The following is a 13318-nucleotide window of genomic DNA, read 5'->3' as shown; positions in this document are numbered from 1 at the left end:
AGGGTCAGCGTTCACCTGAGGAAAGGGAAAGAGGAGGGGAGGGGGCTCCATTGCAGCCCCATTGCCAAGGGCCCTCAGGTTCATTCAGGGCAAGGAGAGCCAGGAGAGCTGTCTTTTTGAGGAAGGGGCATAAAGGAAGCCAGGGCTGCAGGGAAGTCTTTGACTCAGTGGAGAAGTTTGCCCTAGGAGTGAAGGGAAGGAGGGAAAGAGAAGAGGGGGGGTGGAAATCCCATTTCAAACTGGATTCAGGGCAGGATACGGAGTTGAGACAGCCTTGGTCGCCTTAGTTGATGATCTCTGTCTAGGCATCGACAGGGGAAGTGTGGCCCTGCTGGTGCTCTTAGACCTCTCAGCGGCCTTCGATACCATCGACCATGGTATCCTTCTGGAGCGCCTGAGAGAGTTAGGTATTGGAGGCACTGTTCTACAGTGGTTCTGGTCCTACCTCTCAGGCAGATTCCAGATGGTGGCGCTAGGAGACAGTTGCTCTTCTAAAAGAGAGCTAAAATTTGGTGCCCCCAGGGCGCCATATTGTCTCCCATGCTGTTTAACATTTACATGAAGCCGCTGGGAGAAATCATCTGGAGACATGGGGCAGAATGTTATCAGTATGCCGATGACACCCAAATATATTTCTCTATGTCTCAAACTGATGCAGTGTCTATGGATGGCATCTCTCCTCTGAATGCCTGTCTTGGGGCGGGAATGGACTGGATGAGGGAAAACCGACTCAAGCTGAATCCAGGTAAGACGGAGGTACTTGTTATAGGAAACCCAAGCCCAGGTATGGAATTATGTCAGCCAGTTCTGGATGGGGTCACACTTCCCCTGAAAGACTCTGTCCGCAGCTTAGGGGTGCTCCTTGACTCGTCGCTTCACCTGACAGCTCAGGTGGATGCGACAGTCAGGAGCACTTGTTATCAGCTTTGGCTGATACGCCAGCTGCGCCCCTTCCTGGAGCAGGGAGACCTTGAAACAGTTGTACATGCGCTGGTCACCTCTCGATTGGACTTCTCTAATGCGCTCTACATGGGGCTACCCTTGTGCCAAGTTCAGGAACTTCAACTTGTACAAAATATGGCAGCCAGGTTAATTACAGGTTCTCGTCGTAACGATCACATAACACTGATTTTGAAATCCCTTTACTAACTGCCAATTAGTTTCCGGACAAGGTACAAGGTGTTGGTGATTACCTTCAAAGCCCTACATGGCTTGGGTCCAGAATACTTAAGAGATCGCCTACTTCCATACTGTCCGTCCCGCACTCTAAGGTCCTCGGGGAAGAATCCTCTTCAGCCAATAAAATCTAGGCTAACCTCAGTCACCCAGAGGGCCTTTTCCATCGCAGCTCCGAAGCTACGGAATGACCTGCCGAAGGAGATCCGTGACATTTCTACTCTTGCAGCCTTTAAGAAGGTTCTTAAGACGCATCTCTTCAGGCAGGCCTTCCCTGCCTAGTTCCCTACCTAGTTCCTCTCCCCATTTACTGTGACTTATGTCACTCTGTCCACCAATTCTTCTCTTATATTAATGAGAAGAATTAAATTAAAATTAATGAAATTATATTATTGCCTCAAGAAGAAGAGCCCTCCCTCCATTTCAAGTGTCATCATCAGACCTGGGAGGGAGTGAAAAAGACAGGCCCAATTTCCATCAGGCCTAACTGTGAATTACTGTAACTAACGTCGCTCTCTTTTATTTTATTGTATTGTATTTATTTTTTGTATTTTATTTTATTGTATTCTTTATATTTTTATTGTTGTAACCCACCCAGATTCCTTGTGATTGGGCGGGCTATAAATAATAATAATAATAATAATTATTATTATTATTATTATTATGTTGTTGTTGTTGTTGTTGTTGTTGTTGTTTAGAAATGGAAGATGGGAGACCGGTCTGTAATTGTTCATGTCCTAGGGATCATAACACCATTTCTTTTAAGCAAGATGGAGGAGATGCATTTATGATACATCTCAGGTGAGTCCTAAGTGCATCTCCTCCTTGGATGACCAGACATGAAGGACACAGATCAAGAGGGCAAGTTGTCTTCTTCTCATTTCCCAGGAGCTTGACTACATCCTTAGTACTCACAGATTCAAATTGATCCAGTATGATCTCATTGACAGAGTCACTGGACACCTGACCTATGGCCTCTGCAATAATGCAATAATGCTGGCATCCAAGTCAGCTCTTATCATTTAAAGCAGGGGTCCTCAAACTCCGGCCCTCCAGATTTTTTGGACTTCAGCTTCCAGAATCTCAGATCATTGGCCAAGCTGTCAGGGAGGGCATTATGAGGTAGGAAGCAAATTTGTGGATGGTGATTGGCTGAGGGCCAAAGAGGAAAGGGGAGCCTTTGTGGGGCTCTGGAAGTCTATTCAGATTGGCTGTAGAGTACTGAGGTAGGAAGGGAATTTGCATGTGGATGTTGATTGGCTGAGTCTTCTGGGAGATGAAGTCCAAAACACCTGGAGGGCTGGAGTTTGAGGACCCCTGATTTAAAGCATCACAGTGAGCTGTGATAGCTCTTACAATGGGTCCTGGGAGGTGAGTACATCAGTCTGGTCCACGATACCCCCACCTCACTTCAATAGTCCCATTATGCTTTTCTTCCCTTGGCCCCCTCCTTCCTTCCTTCCTTCCTTCCTTCCTTCCTTCCTTCCTTCTCTTCTTTCCACCTCCAGCCAGGCAGAGAGTTGAGCCAAGCCAGAAGCAACCCTTTCTCTCCTCCAATTCCTCCAGGGGCCAAGGAAGCCAGCAGAGGCAAGGCAGCAGTGAGAGGGGCATGGCCAGGACTGTAGATCTTCCCCGAGGCCAGAGGATGTCAGCCAGGAGACAGCCTCCTCCCTTAACATCCCTGGCTCCCAGTGGCAGGGACGCAGTGGTGAATGGTGGGACAGATGATGCCAACTGGCTGGTACCTTTTTCCTTCTGTACTTTTATTTCATATGTTCTTAGACAGACACTTGGAGGGAGATGGGCATGGGCAAGGAGAATATCATTCAGATGACGAATTGGGGGAGGGGGAGATTGACTGTGGAGTGGCTATACAAGATGTGCATGGTGCGCTAACAGGGTGAAATGTCGTTACAGCGGAAGGAGAGATTGATGTTTGATATCTATCTCCCCTTCCATTCACCCTGCTATCTGAAAAGAGATGGAGAGCATACCAAACCAGCCACAGAGCCTTTCCCTGCTCTTGTGTAATGGCAGGTCAGTCAAAAATACAACGCAGATAGTCCAGAATCTCCTACTGGACAAAGAGGCTGACCTGGCTTGTTTCACGGAGACCTGGCTGGGTGATGATAGCTCAACCACCTGAGCTCAGACTTTACCGGCTGGGTTCGCCATCAGTGAGCAGATAAGGGAACGTTGCTTTGGTCCATGAAAACAATCTTGCTTTGGCCAGGATACCTATCCATAAGATGGACCACATTGAATGTATTTACCTCAGCTTAAGGACTAGGGAAAGTCTGGGGATTCTGTTGGTTTAATGTCCACCCCGTTCCTTAACAGACTGCCTAGTGGAGCTGACACAACTGGTCTCAGAGCTGCTGCTGGAGTCGCCTAGGCTTTTAGTCCTGGGCGACCTCAACATCCCCCTCGAGGCCGGTTTAAGGAACGTATCTGGTGCAGCTCGGGAGTCCATGGTCAGCATGACAAACATGGGCCTTTCCCAGATAGTCTCTGAGCCCACTCACTGTGCAGGTCATACTCTCAATGTGGTCTTCTGTGCGGAACAGGCACATCCATGGGTGGAGGTAGTCAATATCTCCGCATTGTCATGGACCATGGATCATTTCCTGGTCAAGGTTGGGCTGAAGGCCACTATTCCCCCCGTCGGGGTTGGAGGACCTATTAAAATGGTCCGCCCTCGAAGGTTGATGAAACCCACTAGGTTCCCAGAGGCCTTAGAGGGTTTGATGGCTGGTAATGCCTGCGATTCTGTTGAAGCTCTGGTCAATACTTGGAACAATGTTCTTACCAGAGCTATAGACACTATTGCTCCCAAGCGCCCTTTTTCAACCCGCTTCAAATTGCAGTTCATGGTATACTAAAGATCTCAAATTAATGAAGGGGTTGGACAACGGCTAGAGCGCTTCTGGCAGAAATATGGACTGATACCTGATAAGGGTTTTTCTTAAATCCTATGTAGTAGCAATAGATGCAGCTAAGAAGTCCTTCTACTCTGCATGTACTGCATTTGCAAAGTCTCATCCTGCAGAGCTATTCAGGATGGTAAGGGACTTGGCTCAAATGTCCCCCACCCTCAAGTCTTTGTGAGAACCTACAAAAGTCTGCTCTGATGCTTTTAATAATAACTTCGCAGACAAAATCTCTCACATAAGAATCAATTTGGACTCTGGCTTTACGACAGAGGCGACAGGAGAAGTATCCAGACCCTCCGCTTATACAGTTCTTCTGGATGCGCCGGGGGTTCAGGAGCCTCCCCTTCCTTCCCTCATTTCTTCCTTTGAGGAAACCAAAATGGAGCCCAAGGTGCAGAGCTGGAAAGTCAGGAAAGGAAGGATCTAGTTTGGAAATATAGCTGTCCCTGTATATTTGTGTTTGTGTGTGTGTGTTTGCCTCTGCTGTTCTTATGGCTGGGAATGGAGCTGAGGACTGAGGACAAAAGAAAGGGTCAGTTTTGGGCAAATGCAGATCTTCTGTGCATCAAAGAGTCCAATGTGTTGAAATAGCAAAGAACTTTATTGAGAACACACAGAAATTCAGTGTTTAAGACAGAACTGTCCACTCCAATACAAACAATACATTAAAACCCCAAAACCTAAAACATCACCCTCTTCCAAACCTACCCCCACCTCCAATTCCCACAGTCTATGCTCTGCAGGTAACAAGGACCCTTTGCCATTCCCACAAACTAACCCTTTCTGTTAATACTGGCCTCCAACCTTCTTAGGCCAAAATCCCACAAATTGCAAAAGCTATCATTCCCATAACTAATAAAGCCAGCTGTAACAAATCCCAACCCCCCATCTACTTAACCTATACCATGACCCACAATCCCCAGCCAAATATACAACCCAAAGTAATTTTCTATACTATTAGCAATGAAAACCTAATCTTAACAAAGTATAACTTTAAAACATAAACAGACATATGGACAGACAAACCTTACAAACAATATCACAAGGACCTTTTTTGGACTGTTGGATTGAAAATGTATTTTTTGTATTCGTTATTGACAAATATAATGTTAGTTCACTACTGAGATTTTTGTGGCTTCTCTCCTGTGTGGACTCTCCGATGTTTCACTAGGTATGACTTAGAAGAAAAACATTTCCCACAATGCTGGCATTTGTATGGCTTCTCTCCTGTGTGGACTCTCTGATGTTTCACTAGGTCTGACTTTGTAGAAAAACATTTCCCACAATGCTGGCATTTGTATGGCTTCTCTCCTGTGTGGACTCTTTGATGCATCACTAGGTTTGAATTCACTGAAAAACATTTCCCACAATGCTGGCATTTGTATGGCTTCTCTCCTGTGTGGACTCTCTGATATGTCACTAGGTCTGACTTCCGAGGAAAACATTTCCCACAATGCTGGCATTTGTATGGCTTCTCTCCTGTGTGGACTCTTTGATGCATCACTAGGTTTGAATTCACTGAAAAACATTTCCCACAATGCCGGCATTTGTATGGCTTCTCTCCTGTGTGGACTCTCTGATATGTCACTAGGTCTGACTTCCGAGGAAAACATTTCCCACAATGCTGGCATTTGTATGGCTTCTCTCCTGTGTGGACTCTCTGATGTATCACTAGGTATGACTTCTGAGGAAAACATTTCCCACAATGCTGGCATTTGTGTGGCTTCTCTCCTGTGTGGATTCTCTGATGTAACACAAGGTATGACTTCCAAGAAAAACATTTCCCACAATGCTGGCATTTGTATGGCTTCTCTCCGGTGTGGACTCTCTGATGTTTCACTAGGTGTGCCTTCTGAGAAAAACTTTTCCCACAATGATGGCATTTGTATGGCTTCGCTCCTGTGTGGACTCTCTGATGTGTCACTAGGTGTGACTGCCGAGAAAAACTTTTCCCACAATGATGGCATTTGTATGGCTTCGCTCCTGTGTGGACTCTCTGATGTATCACTAGGTTTGACTGCCGAGAAAAACATTTCCCACAATGCTGGCATTTGTATGGCTTCGCTCCTGTGTGGACTCTCTCATGTATCACTAGGTATGACTTTGAAGAAAAACCTTTCCCACAATGATGGCATTTGTATGGCTTCGCTCCTGTGTGGACTCTCTGATGTATCACTAGGTGTGACTTTGAAGAAAAACCTTTCCCACAATGACGGCATTTGTATGGCTTCGCTCCTGTGTGGACTCTCTGATGTTTCACTAGATGTGCCTTCTGAGAAAAACATTTCCCACAATGCTGGCATTTGTATGGCTTCTCTCCTGTGTGGACTCTCAGATGCTTGACAAGGACTGACTTGTAAGCAAAATGTTTCCCACAGTGCTGGCATTTATGTGACTTCTTTCTTGTGTGGATTCTCTCAAGACTGACAAGTTCTTCTGTAAACAATGACAATGACAGAGAAGACTGAATCTCAGCATTAAGAGAGGAAGGTGTTACCCCAAGATTTAGCCCCATGTTCACCCCTCCCTATGTGAGAGTAAATTAATTTGAGCGTGTTACACACATGCTGAAAGTACGCGCTCCGCACGTACTAGGGTTAGTAAGGGGCGTACTAGGGTTAGAAACCTAGTACGCACGGAGCGTGTACAAAATGGCGGTGCCCTTCCACACGGGCGCCGCCATTTTGATGTCGTAGACGCATAGCGTCCAGACATTGCACGGTGGAAGTGACACTGCGAGTGCACAACTAGCATTCGCAGTGCCACTTCCGGGGTGCAGAAAGAAGCGCCATTTTCGGGCTTCTTTTTTGCTGCGTCCAGGTTTGGCCGCTGCTGTTCCTGGACGCAGCAACCGGCAGTGCCGGCAAACCACCGCTTTCATGTGGTCTCTAACGTGCCATAGTTGGTGTGAGTGACCCAAGCATAACCCTGTTCTGGATGCCCCCAAATCCATATAATAATTGTATCCTTACTCCTAGGAGCTAGCAAAGAAGAGATTGTAGGTGAACTGCCATAAGGAAATCAGTGGAAGAAGATAGTGAGACACTTGAAAAATATTCCAATAAATATATGTAAATATACTTTGAATGAAAAGTGGCATCATTTCCTGTGAGACTGCCATAGAGTGTTGAGTCAGAGCACATGGCATGATGCAAGCTGACTGCAGAGGATGCTTCATGCTGTGTGTCACCAGAAGATGACTCACAACCAATACAGTATACAGCTCACATGCTGATTGATGTGGGTTGGAGTTGTGTGTACAAGATATTGTGAAGTTGATGAAAGTCAGGGAGGAGAACTGGTACATATTTGTTTTCTATTGCAACTCAAGCTAAAGAACCTCCAAGGACTTGGAGGAAATCAACTGTGTCTGTGAGTTATTTTTAAGTGTGGAAAGTGGTTAGTGCATTGCCAATACCTATATCTGGAGATTTGCTTCTGTTCTGGCTGTGTTATTATTGAGCTCTGGGAGTGTCGCCTTCAGACTGTGCTATACATTGGCTTTGAATGGGACCAGAATTCAGAGCCAAGAAGGACCTAAGAGCCGGTGTGATAATCCTTTTTGGCTGAAGTATTTCCACCAAGCACCCATTTCATTTAATTCAGTTTCAGACAATTCTATCCCCACCCAGGAAACATCCTAAAGCAATTTAAACCTTTTCGAATGCTCGGTTTCTGCCCCCAAGAAACAATTTCAGTATAAATATCAGCCCCAACTGGCTGTTCTTCAGCGTCAGTCCAGTTGCAGACAGACCCTCTGTTGATTTACATTGCTAAACACCTCTCTACACTTGCCAGCCCCACTTGCCATTGAAGTTACTGTCTTCTCTCCCCATTCTGGACCCGCAGCAATTGGATTCAAGATCCATCTAGGTCAGTGATGGCAAAACTATGGCACGTGTGCCAGAGGTGGCACTCAGAGCCCTCTCTGCGGGCACATGTGCCATCACCCCAGCAAGGATTTTGCCAGAGTTTGTTACTAGAAATCCAGAGGGACATGGCAATTAGCAATAAATAAGTGGCTTTTGGGTTGCAGTTTGGGCACTCGGCCTCTAAAAGGTTCACCATCACTGATCTAGATAATGTATTACCTTTAGCAAAGCCTCACACTATTCACCACTCCCACCTTTGTTACCTAGTCTGTGTGTGTGTGTGTGTGTGTGTGCGCGTGAACACATATATGTATGTTTGTGTGTGTTTTACTTTCCACCTAAATGAAACACAAAAACCTATTTGAAATGCCTCTGGAGTTCTGTGTGTTTCCCAGCCTGGTATAGTTGGGATGAATCCTGAGGTCACTGTTGCCCTAATCTCTCCTTTGAGCTAAGTATGAATTTCCCCTAAAATCATAGCACAATGATGGCGAACATTTTTAGGTTCAGGTGCCAGGGGGCGGGGCTTCTGGCCCCTCGGGATGGGGCTGCGTGTTGGGGTGGGGCTTCTGGCCCAGGGGATGTGGCTTCCACCCTCCATGGGCGGGGCTTCCACCCTCTAGGTGGGGCTTCCCCTTGCCTTTTTCCTGGCCCCCACTTTCTCTCAGAGACAGCTGGGGGTCAGCAAAGACCCATGAGGGGGTGGAGCTATGGGCACAGCCCCAGTACTCCTCTTCCCAGACCTTTCTTCACCCCAAGGGGCTCTCTGCAGCCCTTTGGGGGTGAGGAAAAGCAAAAGGGGAAGAAGAGGAATGGGCAGGCCCCCTCTCTTCCTCACCACAGACCTTTCCCTGCCCTCCAAGTGCCCCGTTTGGGACACCTGGAGGGCAGGAAGGGTAAGTGGAGAGATAGGTGGCTGGGGAGCCCCCCTGCCATCCTCCTCACAGACCTTTCCCTGCCCTCCAAGTGCCCCATTTGGGACATTTGGAGGGCAGGAAGAGTAAGTGGAGAGGAAGGGGGCTGGGCAGCCCCCCTGCCATCCTCCCCACAGACCTTTCCCTGCCCTCCAAGTGCCCCGTTTGGGATACTTGGAGGGCAGGAAGGATAAGTGGGGAGGAAGAGGGCTGGGCAAAGTGCCACTTCTGGCATGCATGGCATAGGTTCACCCTCACTGTCATAGCACTTGTGAGTTTCCTCCCCAGACTCCAGAATTTTGAGTGACAAAGATCCTCTGGAATCAACCATGGGGCTAAGCAAGCTCAGGTTGGACAAGAAACATTAGAGAAAAAGGAATTTATGTGTTGCCATTTCTTCTCTTCATAGACATTGCTCATAATTGCTAAATGGAACCCCTCAATATGTCTGAAAACAAGGGTCTGAGCCGGTTCTGACCAGTTCAGTTCTTAAAATCTGTCAGGTTGGTGGCTGCCTCCCAATCCCCAAGGCCTCTCTCCTGGCCCTTCCCAGAGGTCCCTTCCTCTCCGCACAGAGCTAGGTGATCCTGGCTTTGCTCCTGCCTTCCCCTCCTTGCTCCCAGAGGCCTGAGCCCCTTCCCTTTCTCCCTCCGCTCTCCAACCTTCCCTCTTGCCCATCTGCACTGCTTCAGCATTTCACCTTCACCATCTCTTCCCTGCCTTTCTGTTTTCCACATTCCCTCCTTCTCTCTATCACAGACACACACCCACAGAGTGTGATGCATAAAAGGGACACTTTGAGGCCCATTTGTTGAGAATGGATGGATAATCAATATACAAGGGATTCATTGGGAAAGGCAGAGCAAGGGGGCTGGGAACTGGACTCAAATTTTGGTGAGGATCAAGCACCAGAGACCAACCTTAAAACAGCCTAAAGACATCTCTAAGACAGGGATGGACGATTGTCACATGGGGGGGGGGTCATATTGGCTCTCAGGGGATCTCAGGGGCACCCCCACATTGTATTGCCTAAAAATATGGAATAATGTTTTGCCCCTCAGTATCCCATTGCATCCCTTTGGGGAAGTGGAGGCTGTTTTACCACTGTTGAGCCCTCTCTGATCCATTGCATGGCCATGGGAGATATTTTCCTCAAGAACCCTCTCCAGAGCCTCAAAAGGATGGAAGAGGGACCAAAAAGGGTAGGAAACTTGCTCAGCGATGTGCTAAGTACCATTTGGGTGAGAAAAGCATTAATCTCCATGCTTCCTTCCCACAAAATCCTAAATTTCAGAATTAAAAAGTCCTGTCCTTGAACCAAAAGGTTTATTGAGAAACTCCAGCAGAAGCATACATTAACCCGTCTAAGGAGTCTCTGAAGAGTCGAAATCTTTCCCCTCCGTCGTTTACTGTCTCCACACTCCTCCCTTTCCTCCCCCTTCAGCCCCTAACCAACCCAGCTGCCAAGGTACCTCTTGCCTTCTTCTTCCACCGTTCTCATATGCCTCTCCCCCTGAGGCATGCCTTCCACCCAAATCTCACAAACCAGTCAGTTAATAGCCTCCACAACTGATTCCCTTCTCCCAAGCCGTTCTAGGCCCCATTATACTTACCAACGACTTAAAACTACTAAGATTTAAACTACTAACAATTCCCCCCTAAACCGCAATATCATTTTGGATGAACCACAGAAGCTGGTTCTGACGATTGGCAGTTTACGATGGGGTATTTAGTATCCTTATAAAGTGGGGAGCAATAGTGCCTCACTAAACCACAAATTCAAATATTCTACAGGATGTTGCTATCTCAATTAAACTACACTTGAAAGGGATCTAGGACTCCCAGTAGACCACAAGTTGAACATGGGGCAAGATAGTGATGCAGCAGCTAAAAAGGCCAATGTCATTCTAGGCTGCATCAATATGAGTATAGTTTCCTGATCAAGGGAAGTAATAGTGCCACTCTATTCTGCTTTGGTCAGGCCTCCCTTGGAATAATCCTGTGTCCAGTTCTGGGCCCCACAATACAAAAGGATGTTGAAAAGTTTGAAAATGCCCAGAGGAGGGCAACCAAAGTGGTGAAGGATCTGGAAATCATCAAGCCCTATGAAGAATGGCTTAGAGAGCTGGGTACGTTTAGCCTGGAGAAAAGAAAGTTAAGAGTAGCTATGATATCCATGTTTAAATAGTGGAAAGGGTCGTATTGAGGATGGAGCAAGCTTGCTTTTTGCTGCTACAGAGAAAGGGAGACACCACAATGGACGCAAGCCACATAGAAAGAGGTTCCACCTGAACATTAGGAGGAACTTTGGGACAGTAAGAGCTCTTTGACAGTGGAATATACTCCCTTAGAGTTTGGTGGAGTCCTCTTCCTTTGAGGTCTTTAAACAGAGGCTGGATGGTGCTTGGAATGTGTATTCCTGCATGGCAGAAGTGGGTTGAACTGTATGGCCCTTGTGGTCTATTCCAACTCTATGATTCTATAAGTCTAGTGGAATCATAGCACCATGATAATTTAGCATAAAAGGGACCTCAGTCTTCATAGAAAGGAGAATGGATTACGGTTCCTTACCCACAGAGGCCACATTGTGATAATTCTCCATCATCACATAACTGTACATCAGTCTCTGTTCCTTTGTCAACAGTTTCCATTCCTCCTCAGTGAAATATACAGCCACATCTGCAAAGGTCACCTGCAACAGAAAATAGCCCTCATCCAGAAAGTGACTAAGCAAAAGGGGAGGAAAGCACATGGTCCATCCCAAATATTATTTCATCACTTCACAATTCAGTCCAGGAAATAAACTTTAAATTCTGTCAGCAAGAAAAAAAGCTACTGCCTTCGAGATCCAGTTTGTCTTGAATCCTTTCAATATAATATACAATATAATAAACAATATAATTTAGGCCATGTCTGGGATATAGAGGATGGATTATGATACTCACTATCCCACCACATACAGTACATTTAGCCACCAAAGAATTATAGTGCATTTAGATATTTCTTGCCACATTTCAGTTAATTTTAACAAACTGTTGTGGGGAGCACTGTGGGCTTGAGGGCCACTGGGACCACCCCATATTTAGACCCAGACATGTTCTACCATGTCCCCCAACATTTCACAGATGGGAAAAGGAAGACACATGTGGACAAGCAACACCAAAAGGTGGTCAAGATGGCCAAAGTTGTTTATGAAGAAGATCACACAAGCTAGGAAGTGCACAACAGTTTGCTTTTGCTTCAGTCTCCTGGGAAGGGCAATATCCTGCCTCTTTCTTTCCCCTCCTCTCCCCACTTTTGAGTTGATGGGGGCAAACTGAATGGCATTCAGGAGCTGAAGTGAGCTGAGAAGGGGGAAAGTGGGAGGAGGGGAGACCAACCGGGACATGTTTGGAAGCGCCTGAAAAAGTGGGGCGACAGAGGATTAACCAGGACTGTCTCTGCTAAATTGGGAGAGTATGTTCCCTGCTTGCTTTCATGAACTATCCCAGCAGTGACACAGATGAAACTAATAGTCAAGAACCTCGACTCACCAAAGAGTTCTTGTACGTCTGCATCCTCTTTCTCTGGGAGCCCAACTCCCTCCGCTTGGCCTCTCTGTCAGCCATCAGGTGGGCAGGGGTCCTGGTGGTCTGGCCCTTGGGTCACTTCCAGCAAAAGGTGCCCCAAAGCTGTGTCCAAGGGGCCGAGATGCAGTTCCTGAGAAAAGAGACCAGAGATTCAAAAAAGGACGCAAATTGGATCTCCTATAAAGAATCGATGCAAATAGAACTGGTTCTAGAATAAAGACACAAGAAGATCGTAATTATCAGGGTATTATCTTTCATGGTTCTTTTACAGACAATTAAGAGAGCTCTTCCTAATGGATAAAAAACAATCCGGTATTTGCAAATCAGACTCTGATCTAGAACAAGAAATTATGTCAAATAAAGATGCCTTGTTAGCAAGACTTTATCATTGTATTCTTAAAATCTGTACATAAGAGAACATTATTAAAGAAAATGTGATCAGATGGTCTCAAAACTTTGGTTTTGTAATTGAATTAGACCATTGGGAATACACTTGGAAAAAAAGATTGAACTATACTTGCAGCCAAAACATCAAACAGAGAGTTATTATAAAACATTTTGATGGTATTTAACACCAGAGAGAATAAGAAAGATGTATAAGCATTGCAGTAATTTGTGTTGAAAATGTGAAAAGGAGCAGGGCTCAATCTATCAAATGTGGTGGAATTGTGGGAAAGCGATACAATTTTGGAAGTTGATTTATTATTAGTTTCCGGGCCTATTAGTTTCCCGGCACAGTAGAAGGTGTTGATTATAACCTTTAAAAACCTACATGGCTTGGGTCCAACCTATTTGAGGGATCGCCTGCTTCCATATAATCTGCCCCACTGCACCCTCAGGTCCTCTGGGAGGAA

The 13318-nt window shown here is 46.3% G+C and overlaps 1 protein-coding gene across 1 annotated transcript; it reads right to left on the bottom strand.

Annotated features, from left to right (window-relative positions):
- Positions 1–5163: 5163 nt before the first annotated feature.
- LOC149275545 (uncharacterized) lies at positions 5164–12739 on the bottom strand. The gene is made up of 3 exons (XM_089504606.1): positions 12429–12739; positions 11467–11587; positions 5164–6545 (listed from the first exon to the last, which is right to left on the bottom strand). The coding sequence occupies exons 1-3, from the start codon at positions 12501–12503 to the stop codon at positions 5227–5229; spliced, it is 1515 nt and encodes a 504-aa protein (XP_089360732.1). The 5' UTR covers positions 12504–12739; the 3' UTR covers positions 5164–5226.
- Between the last annotated feature and the right edge of the window lie 579 nt (positions 12740–13318).

Source organism: Sceloporus occidentalis, unplaced genomic scaffold, assembly GCF_023333645.1.
Source record: "Sceloporus occidentalis isolate IW3139 unplaced genomic scaffold, rSceOcc1.0.p SCAF_281, whole genome shotgun sequence".
Classification (NCBI taxonomy): Eukaryota; Metazoa; Chordata; class Lepidosauria; order Squamata; family Phrynosomatidae; genus Sceloporus; species Sceloporus occidentalis.
Note: the sequence above shows the minus strand (reverse complement) of the source record. Positions and strands in the feature narration are given on the sequence as shown.

Excerpts from the sequence above, each read along its gene's own strand:
- LOC149275545 (XM_089504606.1), bottom strand. The coding sequence starts at position 12,503 with ATGGCTGACAGAGAGGCCAAGCGGAGGGAGTTGGGCTCCCAGAGAAAG. Across the intron at positions 11,588-12,428 it reads AGACGTACAAGAACTCTTTG|GTGACCTTTGCAGATGTGGC; the intron begins GTGAGTCGAGGT and ends TTTCTGTTGCAG. Across the intron at positions 6,546-11,466 it reads TCACAATGTGGCCTCTGTGG|AAGAACTTGTCAGTCTTGAG; the intron begins GTAAGGAACCGT and ends CATTGTTTACAG.